This window comes from Labeo rohita, chromosome 4 (assembly GCF_022985175.1).
Source record: "Labeo rohita strain BAU-BD-2019 chromosome 4, IGBB_LRoh.1.0, whole genome shotgun sequence".
NCBI classification, from domain to species: domain Eukaryota; kingdom Metazoa; phylum Chordata; class Actinopteri; order Cypriniformes; family Cyprinidae; genus Labeo; species Labeo rohita.
This window is the reverse complement of record NC_066872.1, coordinates 28091506-28114167: the sequence shown is the minus strand read 5'-3', so window position 1 is coordinate 28114167 and position 22662 is coordinate 28091506. Positions and strand designations below refer to the sequence as shown.

Here is a 22662-nt window from a genome sequence, read left to right as displayed (position 1 = left end):
TTTGGTAATCCTGTAATAACATTCATTAAAAAGACAAAAAGACAGTGCTGACTTGCATGAAACAGGTCATTTGAAGCCAATGCAGGCTGAATGGAATGGGAATTTAGTGTCTGACAAAGAGTTATGTATGCATCATTGTGATGATGTCTGGAAATCAGTTGCCATGAGATTAATCCAATGGTGGCTAAAAGACTTCAGCTATAAATACTCCCATCATGCAACATAGATGAGGCATGGCTAGCGGCAGCTCTGAGGTTGAGAAAGCAGGACCCGTACGACAGCGCGCGGACATGAATAAGTAAAACCCTTCGCTTTCAGACTCACAGAAAGAGGCTGGCTGCTTATGACAGCTTGCTCTGCATTTTTGTACTTGAAAAGAAAGCTTTGGGGATTGGTTTGTGTTTATTCGTGAACAGGGAGTGAGAGCGAACGAAGATATGAGGGTTTGTGTGTGTTTCAAGGACTGATGTTAAAATGATCTGCGGTTTTGTTATTCTGTGGTAAACAGCGGGAGGATTTTGTAGCGATTTGATTTTACAGTCATTGACAAAGATTCCTATTAGACAAATGCAGTTTTGTGACTGATTCAGTGTTTCTATACACAAGTCTGACAGGATGAATTATTATTCTAAACTCAAAATGATTCAGTTCCTGCACCTTCATTCATCACACTGAAATGGAGTCATGGAGTTCGTTCAGGTTATAGATGGTCACTGTACCATCTCATCTAGGGCAGGAAATCACTCACTAATTGAGATTCATTTGCCCGCTTCATAAATGAATGACTAATCTTGCCCTGCTCTCCAAAGCTGCTTTTTTAACTCATTGATTCTTTACCATTAGATTAAAAGGTTTTTCTATTTTCTATTTTTCTGTTTTCTATGCACTGGTTTTCTGACATTTTTAATGTTATATTTTGAAATATTGGCCTTGTTTTATTTTTGTACTGCAATTTTTTTTCTCACCCAATATTTTGAGACACTGTCTCCCTTGCCTCTTCCGAGGAAACACCACGCATATATAAGCCTTCTTTTTCTACAAAACATATTTTTTTTGTAATTATATCTCATAAATTTATATTAAACATTGAACAAAGGTTGAAAAGTTATGTCAGTAATTCCAAAAGTTTATATTCTTAAACCATCGTAAATATATACACAACCAGTCAAAAGTTTTTGAACAGTAAGAGTTTTTTAAAAGAAGCCAAGCCTGAATTTATGTGATCCAAAATACAAGAAAAGCAGTAAAATTGTGAAATAGTTTTACAATTTAAAATAACTGCTTTCTATTTTTAAATATTTAAAAATGTAACTAATTTGATCAAAGCTAAATTTTCAGCATCATTACTCCAGTGTCACATGATGCTTCAGAAATTGTTCTGATTTGCTGTTAAAGAAACATTTATTATTATTATCAATATTTAAAACAGTTGACTACAGTTTTTCAGGATTCTTATATATATATATTGGAAGCAATTATAGAAATTAATACTTTTATTTAGCAAGGATGCTTAAAATTGATCAAAAGTGATTATAATGTTACAAAACATTTCTATTTCAGATAAATGATGTTCTTCTGAACTTTCTATTTATCAAAGAAACTTGAAAAATCTGTTTTCAACATAACAATAACAGTAATAATAATAATAATAAATATAGCTGCAAGCAGCAATTACGGGGCCAAGCACTCAAAGGGGAAAATGAGGAGCTAAGGATGTCAGGAACAGCAGATCAACTGCAACAATAAGTAAAGGGAAGCAATGTTAAAATGATTTTAGTCAAAATTACAGAAAAATTATGTAGAACACCTACTGATATGATTTAATGGCTTATTACGTTTGACCAACAGGTGGCGCTGTTATCAAATCTATGTGGTGTGTTTAGTGTGAGGTGACAAAGGCACACACAAAGTTTGGTGTCTTTATGTCAAAACTTTGCAGAGATAAAACCTCAGAGTTATTTTGGCATCAAGCCTAAAATTTGTAGAGGCGCTGTACGAAAACAGTTTCATCTATCAACATGAAATCCATAACTTTTTGTCAGCACAGTCTGAAGATGATCTGACTCGATTTTGGTGAAAATCGGACGAACGGTCTAGGACTAGTTCGAAAAAGTATGTTTTCAACATAAACCAAAATGGCAGACATGAAGATTGACCAACTGTGTCATAATTGGTATCTATGTTGTCAGCATGACCCAAGGAATATTTTGAGACTAATCTCATTACAATAGGCTAATGCCTATTGCCAGAGATACAGCTTCAGGTACGCTTTGGCATCTTTCCAGCAAATTCGTTGATGCGTTAAATGAAAACGGTTTCAAATATCGACACGAAATCCATAACTTTTTGTCAGCATGGTCTGAAGATGATCCGAGTCAAATTTGGTGAAAATCCGACTAACGGTCTAGGAGGAGTTCGAAAAAGTAGGTTTTCTACATTAATCAAAATGTCGAACAGGAAGTTAGGCCAATTTTGGCATAATTGGTATCAATGTTCTCGGCCTGACCGAAGGAATATTTTGAGATCACTTTCATTACAATTAACCATTTTTCACATAAGTTATTAGCATTTTTCGAAATTTCCTTATAACTTTTGACCACAAGGTGGCGCTGGCCCCAAAATTTTTATGTACATTCAGGGCATGGTGCCGAACATTTTTGTAATTAATGTCGAAACGATACGCTAATCCGTTCTCAAGATACAGCATTTTAAATCTAAATTTAAAATGGCCGACACCCAAAATGGCTGACATGGGAAAATTGGATATAGTTCGACTCGGTATGACACACCGAATCTAAAGAGACCAGTTTTGTGATTTTTGGACAAATCATTCAGAAGTTATAAAGAAAAATAGCCATTTTTCGTATCTCCTGACCACTAGGGGGCACTGCACCGAAACACTGCAGGTAGCCTCAGGTCATGCTTGTTATAACACACACCAAGTTTGGTGTCAATATGCCAAACTGTTACAGAGATATAGCCTCACACTGATTTTTGCTAGCTTTTCGTAGAATTCTTTCGCGTGTTATTCGTGAACGGCTGGACGAATCGACTTGAATTCCATAACTTTTTGCCAGCATGGTCTGAAGATGATCTGGATCAATTTTTGTGACAATCGGTGCAACGGCCTAGGACGAGTTCGAAAAAGTAGGTTTTACGAACAATTGAGAATAGCGAAAAAACTAAACCTTACGATTTTTGAATTTTGGTGTCCATTCGACTCGGCATAAGCCAAGGAATCAGAGGAAAAAAGAATTTTTGTTGTGTGACTTACGATTCAAACGTTATTAGCATAAATCTTTTGAAAGTTTGGACAAGTGGTGGCGCTAGAGAGTTTGAGTTAGAGACTCCAAACTTGCTATGGTTAATGTTGGGACTGTCCTCTATCAGTGTGCAAAATTATACAACTTTCCCGCAAGCGGTTCTATGGGCTGCCATAGACTTGCGGCGGAAGAGGAAGAAGAAGAAGAAGAAGCGGAATAATAATAACGCCAACGGATACAATAGGTGCCACCGCACCTCTGGTGCTTGGCCCCTAATAAATGTTTTTCAAGCAGCAAATCAGAATATTAGAATGATTTCTGAAGGATCATGTGACGAGTAATAATGCTAAAAATTCAGCTTTGAAATCACAAGAATAAATTACATTTTAACATATAATAAAATAGAAAACAGTTATTTTAAATAGTAAAAATATTTCACAATTTTAGTAATTCAGTACTTTGGATAAAAAATAAAAAAAAAAACATTAAAAAACTTTTGATTGATAGTCTTGATTTTGTTTGTTTACTTATATTGTTTTGTCTCCAAAATGATGTTTATTCTGCTATCAAGATATTAATAATATATGTCAGTGTTCACAGAATGCTCAAAAGTCCTAAAAACATGCTTTCCTCTTTTTTTCCTCAAAAACATGATTGCAGTATTTCCAATTTATTTAGAAACAATACATAATCTAGATGAAATGCATTGAAATTTCTGAAAAAGATAAATTGCTGATTAAAAAGTTAATAGGTGCTTGTGATACCATTTTTCAAGGACTGTTTTCTCTCTATTTGAAGTCTCCAGTAACACTTTGCAATATCCAACCGTGTTCCCAGGACTCACGATACAAAGACCCCCTGCCTGCCTCTTGGTTTGTGTTTCGTTCCCTTTGCATTCAAGACCATCCATCAAAGTCCACCAAATCAACCAGAACATGACTCTAGACAGTTTAAGGTCAACCCACATGGTTTCTTTCCTCCATTGTAACAGTTTCACGTTAATAACGTTTCCTTTTCTCTTGAGCCTTTTCTACATGATTCATCCTCATTTTCAGTATACAAACTTCTAAATCTACTCTAAACTCCCCCAGCGATGTTAAGTAGTAACTAAACAGAGAAAGCTACTCAGCCACTTATTTTGTTGTTCAGCACTTTAAAGTTTTGAACTTCAGCTACAAGCATTTACAGAAGAGCAGAGTAATTATCGCATCTTAAACCCTTAAGAGTGCTGCCTTAGGATTTCACTATTCCCTTTTGTCCTTGATGTGCCTTTCAATCTAATTTTTTAGAACCTGGTGTGTACCTGGTGTGGCATTTTGGGGCTTTTTCAAACAGTAGGCAGCAAAATTATGCTGCGATTTAAGAGTTATAATCCAATGTTGATTACAAACAACCTTATATTCCATTTAGTACTACAGTGTGATGATAACATATTTTTTTAATGCTTATTAGTGTATTGTGTCATGAGCTTTGCAACATTTCCATTGGAATCAGTTTTAAGTTAAAGTCCATTTCACTTAAGATGCTGCATTGCAAATCAAATGTATCAGATGTGCTAGCTCTGTCATGGCTATTTTTGCCACTATTATAGGCTTCTGATGTGCTGGTCCTGATCAATACAGAACCATAATTGAGCCATTATTGCTCTATGTATGTCCTACTTTCGGCATATTTTCTAGAATTAATGATACAAATATCAAGCCATTCTTTCTCGTTCTTTGGGTTTTAGGATTCATACTCAGTTCTTCATGCAGACAGTGTGCATCTGTTTAGATAATGGATTTAATAGGATACTCCACTAGTGACAAACACTGCTCAAAGTCAGTAAGTAATAGAGCATTTGGATTGAACATTGCCCTGGGGATGTAAACAGAAACACTGTCCGCATAAACAAACAAGAGATTTCATTAGAGTCCAGGCAGAAAAACCTGGCCTACATTACTACAATATATAATGAGGTTTCAAACTTTTTAAAGCAGAAGACCTCTAAATATAAAAATCCCCTTGTGAAGGACTCTGCAGTATAAAGTCAGCTATATATTTTAAGACTCTTTTTTTACTGTGTAGTACTGTGTGCTGTTCAAAGGTTTGGGATCAGTAAGAGTTTTTAATGTTTTTTTTTTTAAAGACGTTTTTTGTTCTCATCAAGGCTGCATTTATTTGATCAAAAATCCAGAAAAAATGTAATATTATTTCAATCAAAAATAACAGTTTTCTATGTGAATATATTTAAAAAAGTAATTTATTTCTGTGATGCAAAGCTGAATTTTCAGCATAATTACTCCAGTCTTCAGTGTCACATGATCCTTCAGAAATCATTCTAATATGCTGATTTATCATCAGTGTTGAAAACAGTTGTGCTGCTTAATATTTTGTTGAAACCTGTGATACTTTTTAAGGATTCTTTAATAAATAAAAAGTTAAAAGCATAGCATTTATTAAAATAGAAAACTACCATTTAAAAGTTTATGGTCAGTAAATTTGTATTCTTTCTTTTTTTTTAAAGAAATTAATACTTTTATTCACCAAGGATGTGTTAAATTGATAAAAAGTGATAGTAAAGACTTATATTGTTAGAAACTTAACTTTTTACTCACCCTCTTGTCATCCAAAATGTTCATGTCTTTTTTCCTTCAGTCGTAAAGTAATTGTTTTTTGAGAAAAATATTTCAGCATTTTTCTCCATATAATGGACTGCTATGGTGCCCCGATTTTGAACTTCCAAAATACAGTTTAAATGCGGCTTCAAAATCCCAAATGCGGTTGTAAATGATCCCAGCCAAGGAAGAAGGGTCTTATCTAGCGAAATGATTGGTTGTTTTCATTTAAAAAATACAATTGAAATACTTTTTAACCTTAAACGCTCATCTTGCCTTGCTCTCAATTAACTCACTGTATTCTGGCTCAAGACATTTAGGGTATGTCGAAAAACTCCAAACGTATTTTCTCTCTCAACTTCAAAAATCATTTCAAAATCATCCTACATCACTGCAGAAGTACCGATACAGTCTTTGCAAAGTGAACATGCAAAGAAGATTAAACACCCTGAACAAAAAAGGTAAAAAAGGTAAAACAGCAATATAAGACAATTTTGAAATTGAGGAAGAACATGAGATGGGAGTTTTTCGACATACCCTAACTGTCATGAACCGGAACAAAAACAGTCCAAGCAGAGTAAGACAAGAAAAGTGTTTGACATTAAAAAGTATATAAATTGTATTATTTTTATAAAAATAACCAATCGTTACACTAGATAGGACCTGTTTGAAGCCGCATTTAAACTACATTTTGGAAGTTCAAAATCGGGGAACCATAGCAGTCCATTATATGGAGAAAAATGCAGAAATGTTTTCCTCAAAAAACATCATTTCTTTACGACTGAAGAAAGAAAGACATGAACATCTTGGATGAAAAGGGGGTGAGTACATTATATGTGAATCTTTGTTTTGGACTTCTCCTTTAAGAGGGCAGTGCAGAGCCATTTGAAATGGCCCGAAACTACCTTTTCTTCGGCAGAAACAAATGCAACAGAGCCAGAATGGGCACCAGCACCAGAATAATAATCAGTGGACATTTAGACAGATTTGTTTTACCACTATCACCGCAGTCATTCTGTTTATCAGCTGTCCTTTCCACATATGTCATATCATACAATCACTAATCCACAATACAGTTTACTGCTTCTGTGATTGTGAGTTTGTCTGTTTGAAAAATAGAGCTTCTACATCGCTGAGTGGTGCCAGTATATTGATTTCCAGAAGTAATGCGGTGTATCTGAAGCTCAGGTCTGAGGATTTAGTGTTTTGTGGCGGCTGGTTGTCGGTTTCCTCTGCAATGCAGAAGTCAGGCACGTTTTTTCACTCAAGCCAGTGACGTTTGACCGTCCCTGATTTCATAAGAGACATTGTCATACTCTGCCTCCGCAAGGCCATTTCATTCAAACTCATTTGATTAAGCTGTACAAAGAACATTTCACTTTAACTTTGAATGACGCATCTTGTATGCATTGATTTAGTCAGGACTATTAAGAATTTATAAAAATGAGTTGGCTATATTTCCCAAAGTTTTAGCACATAAAGGTCACTGTGTATGATTTCCCTTGTGTTACCCAGCATGCAACTTCAAGTTTGACCCTGACTCTGACTTTGATTGGAGTCTGTCTCTTCTGGCAACGCCCCAGTTGGTTGAGGATGTCTGAAGCATTTCTCAGAGTGCATGATGGGCCCAGGGGAGGGGTGAGGTGTGGGGGGTGGGGTGGAGCTGTAAGAAGTGGCGAGATGTCGCTCTCTTCCCTCCAGCCCGTGTTTCGCAACCAAGCAGGTGGGTTGCGTTTTTCCTCTATCTTTTCCCCTCCTTTCTCTCTCCTTTGCTTTTCTTCTCTTGATTTCTCCTCCCCTGGAGCTACAGCATGACATGGGCGGCTTGCAGACAGCCAGACAGCATCAATCGCAGGGCGGTGAGTTAGTGTTCACCCTTTCGCCTCACTGTGATTTTGAAACATACTTTGGTATGTTGGTGACTCTAACAGGCCTGTCACTAACTGGTTTAACGTACAGCTTAAGCTATAGATATTAACTTCAGGTTAGTACAAAATAGGTTGTCTTCATTTTTTATGTATGTTGACTTGGTTAAATTGGATTATTCTTCATGTTGAACATTTGAAAAAGCTTTCAATGTGTTGTTATATCAGTTTCAACATTTGAAAACTGCTAAATGTTGTAAATGTTCCCTTTGGGGATCATTGGATAGCAGACATTGTTTCTGTAAATTAGTTTCTTAGAAATTAATTAACATGCCATCGTGAAGAATTAAAAAGAATTAAAATGGCATCCTTAAGACTTATGCTAATCTTTGAATTCTTGTACTTCTTGTTTGAGGGTTTCGTTTGATTTGTAGAAGTGGAAATGATTGTCCGGTGGCTGTGTATATATATATATATATAAACAGTGGGGAATTTCCTCTGAATTATGTTGTTTTGCCATAATTACGCACAGCATGAAACATATTTAACAGACCAATGGACCCAGCTTGTGATCGAGAAATGTATTTGTCTTGATCCACATGGGACACAAATCTCTTTCTTGAGTGTTATTGTTGCATTCTTCTTTCATCACTGAATATTGCATGAGACTATTACTGTATGGTTGAATGGACGTTTCTGCACACTTAATGTAAGTAAAGCGAATTCTGACACTTATACTGTGAGGCGTTTATATTAAACAACAATCTGTGGAAAATATTCACCCAACCAAACACGGGTGCAAGAATCAGAAAACAGTCAGAAACACATTTTTACAAACGTGGCTGATGCGAATTATGGACGGGTTGTAACTAGAAAAGACACCTTCTTCAATAAGACACAAGTGGAGGCAAACATTGCAGACAGTTTGATTGTGTTTTCTCCAGCTAGAATTGCTGTCATGAGTGGACCAGTGTCTAAGGACATAGTCCAGAGACTGCACATCACCCTGGTCCTACTGTCAGTCCTGTCACAGGCACAACAGCACAGGAAAGAATAAAATATTCAGCCCATACAGCTTCTAGGGCAGCTCTCTGGGGTCTTTATCTCGCTAGCAACGTTAGGTCTGACTGTTGTTATAAAAACTGTACACTGAATCGCAGTGGAATCATGTTGTACAGTCCCAGTTAAGCATACCAGATTGTAGTAGTCAGCTGCTTCTTCCACAGTTTAGTGCATAGATTGTATTAATAACTTGATCTGCATTGGCTTTTAGCATTTTTCACGGGTATTGTTATGCATAGCAGCCTATGCTTTTGAGGCTTTTAGTAGACCACAGCTACTGAAAGAGCTTACAAACGGCAGAGACAAGAAACGCTAGATGCCATCCTGGCAGGATGTAAACATGCCAATGCTTGTCATGATGCCGCAGTCGCTGAAAGCCTTTCTCAGCATGGATTTCACATGATATCTAGAGTCGTTTAGACTCCTTGCAGGGAAAAATCGTTGGTACAGCATTTGGTTTAAACGTACAATTATATCCATCGCCTCCTGTAAGCTCTTTCACAAGCTGTGGTCATAGTCCAAAATAAGTACCCCATAGTCCAAAATAAGTATAAAACGATGTGGATTTTTTAAGTAATGGGTTTTCTACTACATATTTCAGTACAAGATATTATTTACATTATACTAAGCCTATCAGTCTTAATATCCAGGGTTAACTTTAAATAAGAATGATTGGAACAGACAGCATGCATGTTCCAGTAAAACAGCAGTGGATAACTCATAAATATGGACATTTTGTCTAACTGTATGTGGAGGCGGAGCTTCCTGCCATTTCCTGGATATTCACTGACAAGACTTTTCTGCTAAATTAACTGTGACAAATTTTAGTCTAAGAAGCCAAATGTTGAGGTAATGATTCACTACTTCACTAAACCATTCATTGATTAATTGATATCCCATGTGTTCAGGAGAACAAACAATTATATTTTGCCGATTTAGCATAAGAAGACAGCAATTGCTACATAAAGAAAAGATAATGCTTTTAAACAGTCAAATTGTTCAAATCGTACTCTGCTTTATGGTGAGCCATGTAATGTTATCTTAAACTGCACTAAAGAGAACTCATTTTCACCTCATTTTGCCATCATTGACAATGTGCTTTGAAATATATAACATTTGTCACAGTTCATTTCTCATGGTCAATTACCAGGAATATGTATTTGAAATGCTGCCCATGGCCCTAAGCATTAATTTGTACAATTCAAGATATTATGAAATAATATGAAACAGTCAAACCCAAAAAGGCATTTAACACGCACACCCAAAATTAGATAATTTTTCTGTGAAGTTGAGTTTTTAAAGTAGAGCTTTAGTGACCGTTCTGGCTGCATAACAGTGACTATGCTCTTTTCCTGCTGATGTCATTCTCTCAAAGCAGTGGGCACGCTCAGCGGGGACAAGGGTGTGTGGAAACAAGACTGTCAAGGTGACCTTAACCACGGAGGCTTCGCCAAAAAGTATCCCACTGGCAAAGGATGCCCACCTAAGCTTGAGTCCCACATTTTTAGATGTTTACTGTTACAGTGTGGGAGGGCCAATGTGGAAAAGCCAGAAAGCCCTAGAAAGCTTTCAGGCAGAGTAAGGTTTCAGCAGAGTGCATATTAGGAAATTGTCAGCTGGGTTGGAATAGCGTTTGGTGGTTATTGATTTGTGTAGGCGCTCTGTTGCAACACTTCAGTTTGCAATAATAAGCTTGATTTAACATTCATCTGAACTCAGGACTGCCATAGCACCAACAAGTCAATAACTCTATTCAGGTGTTAAAACATTAGCTGCTAATGTGTGTCAAGCCACTAGACACCGAAGTCATTTCACTCTTGAAAAGTTCCAGCTAATGCATAGTTTAAACAAAAGTTTTAGGCACTACGATTGTAAATGTTATCAATAGACTTTAATGCATCTTTGCATTGACAGGGAAGATTGCAAGTGAGACTATCTGCGAAGTGATATAGTTAATTTGTCTAACAATCAGATTTAAGAAAACAATCTGTTGTATAATAGCCTTTAAAGTTTGCCATCTCTAATCTTTAATTTACATTTTATTGTATAACAGTATCAGATCTCAAACTAAATGTGTCAAGTGCTCCTGGAGTTAAATAAGGGAGAAACAAGGATGTTGAAAAATCAATACTGATATTTTTAGAGTGATTGCGCACATACTCGCACCCACCGAGCCGCTTTCTAACGCTGGAATCTTCAGAAACACCCACACGCTGGTGTTAAGAGCCCTGCGGGGTCTCTCACAATTATTATCCAGTCACTTTCAGCCTCTCAAACTTTTCTTTCCTTCTCACTCTGTCCTGCATACATTAGAAAAGTCGAGACAACCTTTACTAGCTCGTCAAACATTTCAAGAAGACGACGAAGCGTCCTGGACAAGCACGTCTCCTGGGTGGACGTGAATCTATTGAATTTTCAATGCTAACACTGTTCTGTAAGCACTACTCAGAATCCTAGAATCGATATGAATAATTGAACTGTAGATACTGACATCAGGAAAGAGGTTTGAATATTTCAGTGATCTCTTTTTATGTCAGATGATGTCTGTAAATGCCAGGATGTTTCTCTTTGTCTTGTCTAAATGGATTTTGTGTCGGTATAGCTGTCAATTCAGTCCGTAGAGCCAAAGCAAACAGGCACCAGTCATCAGAGAGTTGAACACAGTATCTCAATCTGAAGAATTCATTAAATGTGAGGACATATGCGCACACATGATCACACGAGAGAAAGACAGTAGGCGATAAATAACAGCATATGATTTATCTGGTGTAATAGACAGAAAATGAGTTTGCAGTTGACTTGGTCATGTTACGCAAGTCTGTACAATTCTGCTTGGGCATATGCAGTCACACCCGACTTTCCTCTAGGACTTTCAACTGGGTCAACAAAGTCGAGGGTGTCAAAGCTACTGTTTAATATCCTTCATTAATTAGACGCAGTCTGGTAAATGGAGAGGAATGAGAACGTAAGGAGTGGGGGAAAAATATTGTCAATAGTTAATGAGAATTGAAGTGGTGAAGCTACAGAGTGGACTAATTAAGCACATTAATATGAATAAGATGGTGACAGTGAGTCAACAATAGCAGGCTTTGAAATATGAATGAACGTGCATTGCAATCATATTTTCACTTCTGGTCCTTGTGATGAATGTTTGGAAAGGTCTAATCAAAGACAAACCTTGTGGGGATGAACTTTCTCATCATATTTCCAGATGATAAAACCTTAAAAACCAAACAAAGCTTGAATGGGACATGTTTACAAGGCACAGAATGCTCATAAATCAGACAAATAATGTCCTAACTTTGTCAACTAATGTATGTTGGTCCATCTGTTTATATTAAGTATGAGTTTAGTCATGCTTGGGATGTGAATGGGATGTGAAGCCCTTATTTGTGTAACAGCATTAATATCCTGGATGAGCCCCCAATTTTTACATCTTGTCTTGGGGAAATGACAAAAAATAATTAGCTGGCAACCTATAGAAACAAAGAAAACACCACGAAAGCAAACCCAAAACAACCTGACCCGCTACACTGCTTATAAGGTTCTATATGTTTTTAACACTTTTCTCTTTCTGTCTCTACAGCTGGGATGACAGCAGTTCAGTCAGCAGTGGTTTGAGTGATACTTTGGATAACATCGGCACTGACGATCTGAATCCTCCCACGTATTCTGGCATCTCATCTCGCAAGAGCAAAGCAGCACAGGTGTGCATACACTCTAGTTATATGCATTTGTTCCCCTCACACACATTTTTATAAATAGCTTTGTATCAGCAATCTGTCAGTAGGCCACAGCAGATTGAACAGACTGAGAGTTTTGGACGTTTTGCTTTGGCTAGTAAGAAAAGTTTGGCCATCTGTCAGATGGACTACCAAAGTGAGATTTCTGTGTGTGAACTATAATATGTGTGTCTGTGTGATTCACAGTCAAATAAAGATACACACAGACATACCGAGCAGGATGCTAGCAGCTGGGCTGGTGCTGAGGATCTGAAGAAGGTTGACGAAGAGATGGAGCCAGGGATGGACAAGTGGAAGACTTCATCCCCGTCCTCTTCATGTCAGGGTGAGGATGTTGGCCAGAAGACAGGTTTGTCCATGTCTCAAACAGGCTCCTGGAGGAGGGGCATGAGTGCCCAGGTTGGCATCACGCCACCACGGACCAAAGGCACGTCAACCTCTCTCAAAACACCAGGTATCAACTCTCAAACAGTTGTATGTTGTAAAAAATAAAAAGAAGCAGTTCCTCAGGCCCTTTAGAAAACCTTTAGGTAACCTTTCAAAATGTCAGTTCTCTAAAGAACTTTTAAAATGGAATCCGCAAGTTTCTTCAAGGAAGCATGAAAGAAAAGGATTCCTTTTAGCTGGTTACAAAACCAAAAGCTGCACAATTTCACTGATATCTGTCAGTAGGGGACCTTTTATGCGTGGTATTCCAGAAAATTGCTTACTGTAGCTTCAAAAAGAAGGTGAAATCAAAAGAGAAGAGGCTTTTTGGTAACTTTAAGGGATTGTTGAGTGTTTGTCTTTTTCTTTATCTCAGCCAGCTTTTGCAACTGAAGCTATTTTTTTCTGTGGGATACTCAGCAGGAAACAAGTCATTTTGGCTGAAAATACCTTAACTGTGCTGTTTGCTGAGTTGCAAAAAAGTCCAATTGGCTAAAACACAGCAGTGTTTGGCAGAGTGGCTTTGCATTGTATCAGTGATGACTGATTGGGTTGTGAAATTATTCACAAAAAATGTGCAAAAATTGGCCACCCTTGGCCAGCAGCATTGAATGATTAAAGGATCAATTCACTTCCAGAATAAAAATTTCCTGTTAATTTACTCACCCCATGTCATCCAAGATGTTCATGTCTCTCTGTCTTCAGTCAAAAAGAAATTAAGGTTTTTGAGTAAAACATTCCAGGATTTTTCTCCATATCGTGGATATCAATGGGACCCAACAGGGCGAAGGTCCAAATTGCAGTTTCAGTGCATCTTCAAGGGGCTCTACATGATCCCAGCTGAGGAATAAGGGTCTTAACTAGGGAAACAATCATAATTTTATTAAAAAAAAACATAAATGCTGTTGAACCTTCAACCCGTTGATTCCCATTGAAGTCCACTATCATGAAATGTTCTCCTCAAAAACCTTAATTTCTTTTCAACTGAAGAAAGAATGACATGAACTTCTTGGATGAAATGGGGGTGAGTAAATTACCAGGAAATTTTTATTCTGGAAGTGAACAAATCCTTTGCAGGAGGTACCAGTGCCATAACAAGCATCTTTGTGCTGACAGGTAAAACAGATGATGCCAAGGCATCTGAGAAAGGCAAGACCCCATCTAAGAGCCCCAGCATCCAGCGCTCACCATCAGATGCGGGCAAGAGTAGCGGAGATGAAGGAAAGAAGCCACCCTCAGGCATTGGTCGGCCACCTACCACAAGCTCCTTCGGATTTAAGAAAATTCCAGGTCCCGCCGGAGCCCTCATCACAGCCAGCGGAGCCACTCTAACCAGTGGTTCTGCTACTCTAGGCAAGGTACCCAAGTCTGCAGGCATCGGAAAGGGCACAGCAATCGGCAACGGGCGGAAGACAAGTCTTGATGGTGCTCAACACCAGGACGACGCTGTTTTGTTAGGTTGTGGAGGCTCAAAAGTTCCACTCCAGTATCGCTCCTTACCTAGACCGGCAAAGTCATCTAGTGGGGGAAGCAGCGTGGTGGGCCGCAGTGGGCATCGTTCTAGCTCTAGCAGCATTGATTCGAATGTCAGCGGCAAGTCTGCGGGAGGTAGTGGAGGGGTGGTAGGAACCCCAACCAGCACCAAGAGAAGAGATCCCGGGAAGGTAGGATCAGGACGCTCAAGTCCCGTCTCCATCAACCAGACAGATAAGGAGAAAGTTGCAGGATCGGATCAGGAGGGAACAGGGTTATCCACCTCCCCCAAATCCAGTCCAACATCCACCCAATCTGGACTCAGACAGCCAGGCTCCAAATACCCAGACATTGCATCCCCCACATTCCGCAGGTAACAGACTTTCTTACTAAATAAAATGACTGGGGTAATAGAAGGACAAGAAAAGTTAGACAAAGATGACAAAAGGCAGACGTAAGCAGAGATAAGACTAAAATATGAAAGCAAAGTAAGCAAATTAGCTTGAGACAAATGGACACAGGCAGACAGTAAGAAAGAACCATTGCTTTTTGTGGTTTGGCTCAACCCGTGATGTCGTGACCTCTTGGCCCCGAGCCGAGGAAGCGTTCCAGCATGTTTCCTTAGTATGTGAGCTGCCTCGGGCTGCACTGCACTGCTGAATTGGTTCGCCAATGAGTTTAGCCTTACCTTGGAGATCCAGGAAATTTTGTGATAGATTACAGAGCTCATTGGCTTAGTCATATCCATAGTCTTCTGTCTCACTCTTGTAACACCTCCAGCCACCATTAGACAACCTGAAATCTTCTCAGCAGCCTACAAAAGCTCTGATGAATAGACCAGGATGTAATCTAAATCAGTGGTTCTTAACTAGTTTTGCTTCAGGACCAGATTTCTCTGTGGGGATCAAGGGATGACCCAGTGCAGTACCACAAGTGTTGATAGTGAGGCTCGATGAGATAGGCACAACAATATGCAAATTTATCAACCATGACATAAGCGTAATAGGAAAAATGTGAATTTGGGTTTCTAAATGTGCATAGAATTTTGTTTCATGACCCCTGTTGAAGAAAACAGCATATGCTGGTTAGGTATGTTTTAATGCATGGGTAGCTGGTTTGAGCTGGTTTAAGATGGTCCCTAGTTGGACATGAGCTGACAACTAGCTCCTGCTTAGGACCAGCTCAATCTGAACTAAGCTAAGGACTAGCTTAAACCAGCTCAAACCAGCTACCATGCTTCATGAATGCTGTTTTTTCAACAGGGACAAGCTGCGATTTACTGCACAAAACAAACTTGTTTTGAGAACGTACGATTTCTATTCTCTGCACTGTGATACATTTGTTCACCAGTACACCAGGACTAGTTAATTTGGTTAGCTTCTACTAAGATTTGAGCCATTTCACTGTGAAGTTTGATTGAACACAGCCTTCATATCATCAAAAGATGTGACAAGTTGTTTAATTAACCTGTTTAATTTACTCAATTATGTGTTTAGCATTGAATCTCCCTGTTGCCTGTGACTCCTCTTTTAGACTTGCAACCCATTTTTGAGAACCTAAATCACATTGCAGCTTTAGCAGTCTTGTCTCAGCACCTCTCTCCCACATTTGAGGATAGTCGCACACGAGACGGTAGAGGGTCAGATTGCCACCTGGTGGTTATAGCATATAAGTACATATATGGAAACACTCCTCAGGGAGCATAATTTGCCTTTCATAATATGTATTATTAGGTGTGTCCATTTAAAAGCTTGTTTGCGTGGTACGCTGCTCTGCTGTAGAAGTGTATAGCTGGATTTGCTTGAATCACCTCAGGCTGTTACAGAGATAACCAATTCAAAATCAAAGGAGACTTGAATATGTGTGAGGAGTAAAAGCTGGCCAGTGAAATTATGCAGGCAACTGAGTGATGAAACTTTGTTTGCATGGTTACATTTACATTATGATATAGAACAAATTTTCATTAACTCAAATCAAAGCAGTTTTTTGTCTTATCACTTTTCACAGGTTGTTTGGCAGTAAGGCCAGCAGTAAACCCAGTTCCCCTGGCACCCCTGACTCTGGTAAATGCCCATCGGCACTGGGCAGCCCCCATGGCACACTGGCGCGGCAGGCCAGCCTGGATTCACCCTCCTCAGGAACAGGTAGTCTGGGCAGCATGGGTGGGCAGAGCGGAGGCAGCAGCCCGCTGTACGGCAAAACGCCTGACCTGTGTACTGACTCCCCGGCGTCTAGTCCGGCATCAGGCCTCTCTCTGCCCTCTAACGCCCGGCCTTGGCCACCAAACCTCAGCAGTTCTTCTGCAGGCAGTAAAGACACACTGAGCTGCCACAGTATGACCAGTTTACACACAAGCTCAGAGTCCATAGACCTGCCGCTCCCACACCACCATGGGCCAAAAGTCACCCGCACGGGCAGCGTCAAGTCCACCCTCTCTGAGGGGTAAGTGAAGTATATCCGTCAAATGGTATGAGATTGCTTTATAAAAGGCATATTACATGATACGTTAATTAAATAATGGAGCATTAGTTTGATATTAAAATCAATTAGTCGTGATTTTATCTTAATTATTTAAATTGTCAAACTGCTTGTTTGTCATAGATAACACTCTTATTTTTCTTCTGTTTTAATAGCATGCCTCTTGACAGAAACACTCTTCCCAAAAAGGGATTAAGGTACTAATATAACCACTATCTATCTAATTGTCCTCAAAAGTATGTTTTTATGTTCTCACCTTTGTCAAGTACCTCGCAAGTAACAAGTCACTTACCCACAAGTGTTTATCTGTGTAAAAGTGGTGTTTCCTAAGGAAAATATTAGTGAGTTAGTGATTTGAACAAACCCCTAACACTAAATACTAAACTTTGTCACCTCAACCTCTAGCAACTGTGCTATGGACATCAATGATAGCTCAAATCTTAAGGCTTTTTGAGAAAGAAGTTTAACCTATTTTTTCATAGACAGCAATGTAATTACCACGTTCAAGTCTAAGAAAGGTAGTAAGGATATTGTTAAAATAGTCAGTGTGACATCAGTTGTTCAACCTTAATTTTATGAAGCTACGAGAATATATTTTGTGCGCAAAGATACAAAAATAACTTTTATTTATTTAACAATTTCTTATTTTCAGTGTCAGCCTTCCTTGCATGTTTACAAGAGTTCCACGACACAATAAATGGTTGTGTACCTGAGTCATATCTACAGACTAGAATATCAAGAAACCTGTGGATGAGCTCTTTTAACCTGAGCCATTAAATAACTACCAAACAACCACTTAGAACACCTTAGTGACTGCATAGCAACATTCTGACAGTGAGCCACAAAGCTGGCGGTGTTGGCAAAATGTTTTGCATACTGTATCCACAGTGACTTGTCAAACTGTGTGACTCACCAGTCTTCCATTTATTAACGCTTTTAGCAAGAGACAGCAACAGAAACCACAGCAGGAAAGCATCACAATATTCTCAAGAAGCAATTAAATATTCACAAAGATAAGCATAGCATTTAAATAAAATCAGACTATTGTGTTCAAACCACTATAAAAGACACATCAATCTGCAGTCATGATGAATTATAAACTTGCATATAAATTTGCAGTTAAGTCGCAATGTAAGCAAATCAGTTATAGGCTGTTAGGTCACAATAGGGTATTTTAATAATACCTTTAAAGGCTGTGTGCACTGAAGAGCCAGTCCAGCCAGGAAGATCCACATGATCTTCATTATTTTTATGGAAAACTGTCTTTCAAGCATGCTAATAAGACTGCCCACTGCCTAAAGCAATTACTGCATAACAATAGATGCGAGACTGTGTGGGCTGTTATTGTCATCAAGCTTTATTGCATAGATAATTTTTACACCCCATCACAGCCAGAGATTTAGTGCTTTTAGTTTTATAGACTCAATATTTGGAACAAAATTTATTTTCCAAAAAACAATGAAAAGGCATCACAATTTGGGAAAATATCACCTCACTTAGTGGCTGAAACAGCCTGTTTGATTCTAATCAGGTACCCGCCGTCCTCCAGACAGACGTCACATGAGGAAGGAAAGGAATGGTTGCGTTCTCACTCCACTGGAGGTCTGCAGGACACAGGAAGTCCACTTTCACCACCGGGCACAACCAGCACCAACACTGGCAAATACCACTACTCAAACCTGCGTATGTGAACATATATCCGATTTGTGTTTTTTAATAGTAGAACCCAAAGAAATGGCTTCATCTGTTAATATTCCATGAACAAATATTATATAATAAATGATATTATCCTGACATTTGTGTTGTAGTGAGTCCCACCAGTATGTCGCAGTATAATCTTCCCAGCACCAGTATGAGCCGCTCCAACAGTATTCCAGCACAGGACTCGTTTGAGCTGTATGGGGAGGGACACACTTTGGGTGGCAGTGCCACCTCACTGGAGGAACGGCCACGTGGGATGAGCCGGTCAGGCTCCTTCCGGGACAGCACAGATGAAGGTTAGTTCCAGTTAGTTCTTTCAGAAGAATCTATTAGTGCCTGAGCACCAGTGGTGCAAGGACCCTACTGGAAGTGCTCAGATTCTTCTTCTTCTCCAAAATGAATCCCATGAAACTTTGCACACGTGCCGAAAGTGGTGAAAATTTACGTTTGATATGGGTTTCAGAAGTGGGTGTAGCAAAATGGCTTGAAAGCGCTACCTATAAAACTTCAATGAAGTGCCCCTCGAGCTGTGTTTCACGTACCTGTATGAAATTCGGTAAACATATGTAACACAACAGTACCTACAAAAAAGTCCTCTAGTACGAAGTCCGCAACCCAACAGAAAGTCTGTTATTTTGAAATTTCTTTGCACATTTTGTGCCATTTTTGCCATTTTCAGGCATTGTAATTAAACAAACTCCTCTTAGAGATTTAAACCTATCAACACCAAATTTGGTCAGTGTAATCTAAAGCCCTTTTTGATGTTAAATTGTGAAGATCTTGAGTTTTTGTTAAAGGGCGTGTCCGTGTCTGGAATCTGAGAGTTCAAAAAATACAAAATATTGCGTAAATTGCCTTTAAAGCTGTTCAAATTAAGTTCTTAGCAATGCATATTAATAAACAAAAATGAATTTTTTATATATTTACTGGAGGAAATTTACAAAATATATTCATGGAACAAGATCTTTACTTAATACCCTAATGATTTTTGGCATAAAAGAAAAATCTATAATTTTGACTCATACAATATGCAACTAAAGACTGGTTTTGTGGTCCAATGTTACATATTCAGTCATAGCCATAGCACCACCTGCTGGCAACAGGAAGTGACATGTTTTAAGCTCTAACAAACTCCTCATAGAGGTTTAATGACATCAGTATTATATTTGGTCAGTCTTTACTAAAGGCCCTTGTGATGTTAAATTGTGAAGATTTGGATTTACATTAAAGGGTGTGTCCGTGGCAGCCATGTTTCACCATGGAAATAGAATATGAATCTGATCTGCCTCAAATTTCACACGTTCAATAAGAGTCCTGGCTTAAACACTTCTGAAGGCCAATATTCAGATATAATCATAGCGCCACCTGTTGGCAACATTATATGTCATGCAGATGTCATGCACATGTGGGTTAGAAAACAGTAGGTTGTTTCCTGTAGTAAGAAAGACACATTTTTGACACTCTTGTGTTCTGTTCTGTTTGCAGTTCATGGTTCTTCTCTGTCTTTGGTCTCAAGCACATCATCTTTGTATTCTGCGGTGAGTGATGTTATAGCATTCTTACAGAAGGTTGTGATAAACAGACTGACTAAACAGTAAAATTTTAATTTTGCAAGAGAATTAGCCAGGCTAGGCTGTAGCTAGGGATTTATTTATATGTCTCTGAATAAGGATGTTTCTTAATTTAAAAATGAACAGTACCTTTTAAAAGTAAAGAATACAACAGGTCTTAAGGCACACCAGGGTAAAAGATGCATTTGATATGCTTTTTTTTTTCTTTAAAAAAAAAAAAAAAAGTCCAAAACATTTGATCTAATATTTAATGTTTTTGCTAAAACATTATTGATTTAACAAATGAGAATCATTTAAATTATTTTGAGACAAATGTCTTATTAATTATTTTCTGATAAAGTTAATTAAACAACAGTTTTTTTTTAAATAACAGAAAAACATGTAAAAGCAACAAAAATAATAATAAAACAGTTTTATTTGTAATTTTTTGTTTTGTTTATTTCTCAGACTCAAAGCACTATTGCATGGTTGTGGTTATATATATAATATTCCATTAATTTGATGTATTAAACTGAATATATTTCATGACATTGTATTAATTGTATAAAATAAAATATGATTATTTATTAAAACAGATTTACCTTAAGTTATGCCTTTATAGCCTTGTTCTAACCTGTAATGTTAAAGACTGTTTGAGTGTACTGTTTGAGCACAATTGCAATGTGTTTTAACTAATTTGTGCTTACATTTTGCCTTAAATGTTTTATATATATATATAATATTTTTGTATCTTTTTTTATTTTATAACTGTTTCCTTTCAAAATATATTAGATACACTGTACATTCCTTGCTTGATTCTTGCTTTCTACGTTAAAAATCATTTTAGTTCATAGCAAATTCATCAATATTAACTGCTAGTCTCTGTTATCATCATACACACTGTTTCCATTTGCCTGAGCTTGAAAAACTAACTTTAAAGAGTCATTTCTTTGAGAAGTCATCTGTTTGAATACTTACAGTACAACATCCACTATTCATTGAAGGCTATGAATGAAGACTAATGATGAGAATTACCCACCTCATAGGCTCATGGTGGCTCATAATTGTGACTTTGCCACTATTTGAACACACATTTTCTCACTTTCAGGTGCTGGCATTTTTAGACAAGGTAATAATTTATCATGCAGAAAGCCTGCTTGTATTTTCCTTCACATTTGTCATTACATGCAAACCCTAACAGTCTAACGTTTGGCTTCAAATCAGCTGCTACTAACGGATAACTGGAAATCTGATCCAAATGGCAAAATTCTGATCATTGGTTATTGTGTATGGCTTTGTGACTTACCTATAAGTGCTGGTGTGGATTTTGGCTTCCTAATTCTTTGGATCTAGGAAACTGATTTTGAAGTTGTGTGCGCAAAAAAAGCTATTGGGATGTTGGTTATAATGTATTTGGGTAATTTTCGTATCCTTTAACTGTTGTTTTCTTCCACAGACGGAGGAGAAGGCCCACTCGGAGGTAAGAATATCTTGTTTCCGAATTATATTTGTGATTCTGGAAGAGTTAAATATGTAAAAGCAATAAAAGGTCAAACAGTGATGCACTTTCACAAAGTCCAAAATCAGGTGGTTGACTGATTTGGATAAACAAATCAATACATTTAACAACAAGTGTTTTAAAAATTAAAAATTTAACCCTATGTTGCATTATTTTATGAGACACTCTTACGGTATCGATATTTATAATTCACTTTCTCACTGGCACACATACAGTCATGGACAAACATCTTTAACACACACATCCATAATTTCCCCAGTTCACTTTGATTTGGACTCTTGTTCATCTGATCACTGATTTTCCTTTGATTTCACTTCTTTTTGTGTTTTTATGCCATTACTGTTCTCTCTCCTGCTAACATTTGTCCAAGACTGCACTTTTGTATATGCTGTTTCATGAAAAGCTAACTTTTCCCTATAAATGCTAAAAACTAATGTATTCCTGTTTCATGGTTGTACGAACATGCAACATAGAGTTAATTGTACTTTTCTTCTCTCAATCAAGGGCCAAACAGTCCAAAATACAACGGTAATTCACCATTTTACATACATTCTGTTATAGCATAGCACAAAAGAAAGCACTGGAAAGAATTTCAAAGTCATGCCAGAGTGCTTACCTGAGGCCACTTACTGATATCTAGGTTCTTTAAGCAAAGAAAGAAGTTTATTCTTTATTACTTGAATGCACAGCTCATAAAGGTTTGTAATGAGAAAACTACTTTTGTTGCAGCAAATCAGAAAACTGCGAAGAGAGCTGGACGCTTCTCAGGAGAAAGTGGCAACCCTGACCTCTCAACTGGCGGCCAACGTGAGTTAGATGCAAAAACACAAAGAAAAGCAATCAAAAGTCATTCAAAATTCCAGTGATTTATTATATTATATTGTAAAATGCAAGGTCAAAAGTTTACATACACATACAAAATGTTAATTATTGTATCAAAATAAGAAGGATCTGTATACTATTTTTATTTAGTACTGACCTGAAT

At 37.8% G+C, this 22662-nt stretch overlaps 1 protein-coding gene across 16 annotated transcripts in view; it reads left to right on the top strand.

Moving 5' to 3' along the window:
• nav3 (neuron navigator 3) overlaps positions 1 to 22662 on the top strand; it is a 374692-nt gene that overhangs the window by 324357 nt on the left and 27673 nt on the right. For 13 of the 16 annotated variants that reach the window (XM_051107138.1, XM_051107136.1, XM_051107132.1 and 10 more), the window contains 12 exons: positions 12374 to 12494; positions 12717 to 12984; positions 14073 to 14802; positions 16437 to 16871; positions 17063 to 17104; positions 18439 to 18590; positions 18716 to 18904; positions 20094 to 20146; positions 21267 to 21287; positions 21615 to 21638; positions 22182 to 22205; positions 22407 to 22484. In XM_051107138.1, the coding sequence (XP_050963095.1) occupies positions 12374 to 12494; positions 12717 to 12984; positions 14073 to 14802; positions 16437 to 16871; positions 17063 to 17104; positions 18439 to 18590; positions 18716 to 18904; positions 20094 to 20146; positions 21267 to 21287; positions 21615 to 21638; positions 22182 to 22205; positions 22407 to 22484 (2137 nt within the window). The remainder of the gene's footprint in view (positions 1 to 12373; positions 12495 to 12716; positions 12985 to 14072; positions 14803 to 16436; positions 16872 to 17062; positions 17105 to 18438; positions 18591 to 18715; positions 18905 to 20093; positions 20147 to 21266; positions 21288 to 21614; positions 21639 to 22181; positions 22206 to 22406; positions 22485 to 22662) is intronic. The other 3 variants (XM_051107129.1, XM_051107133.1, XM_051107137.1) reach the window with 2 other exon arrangements.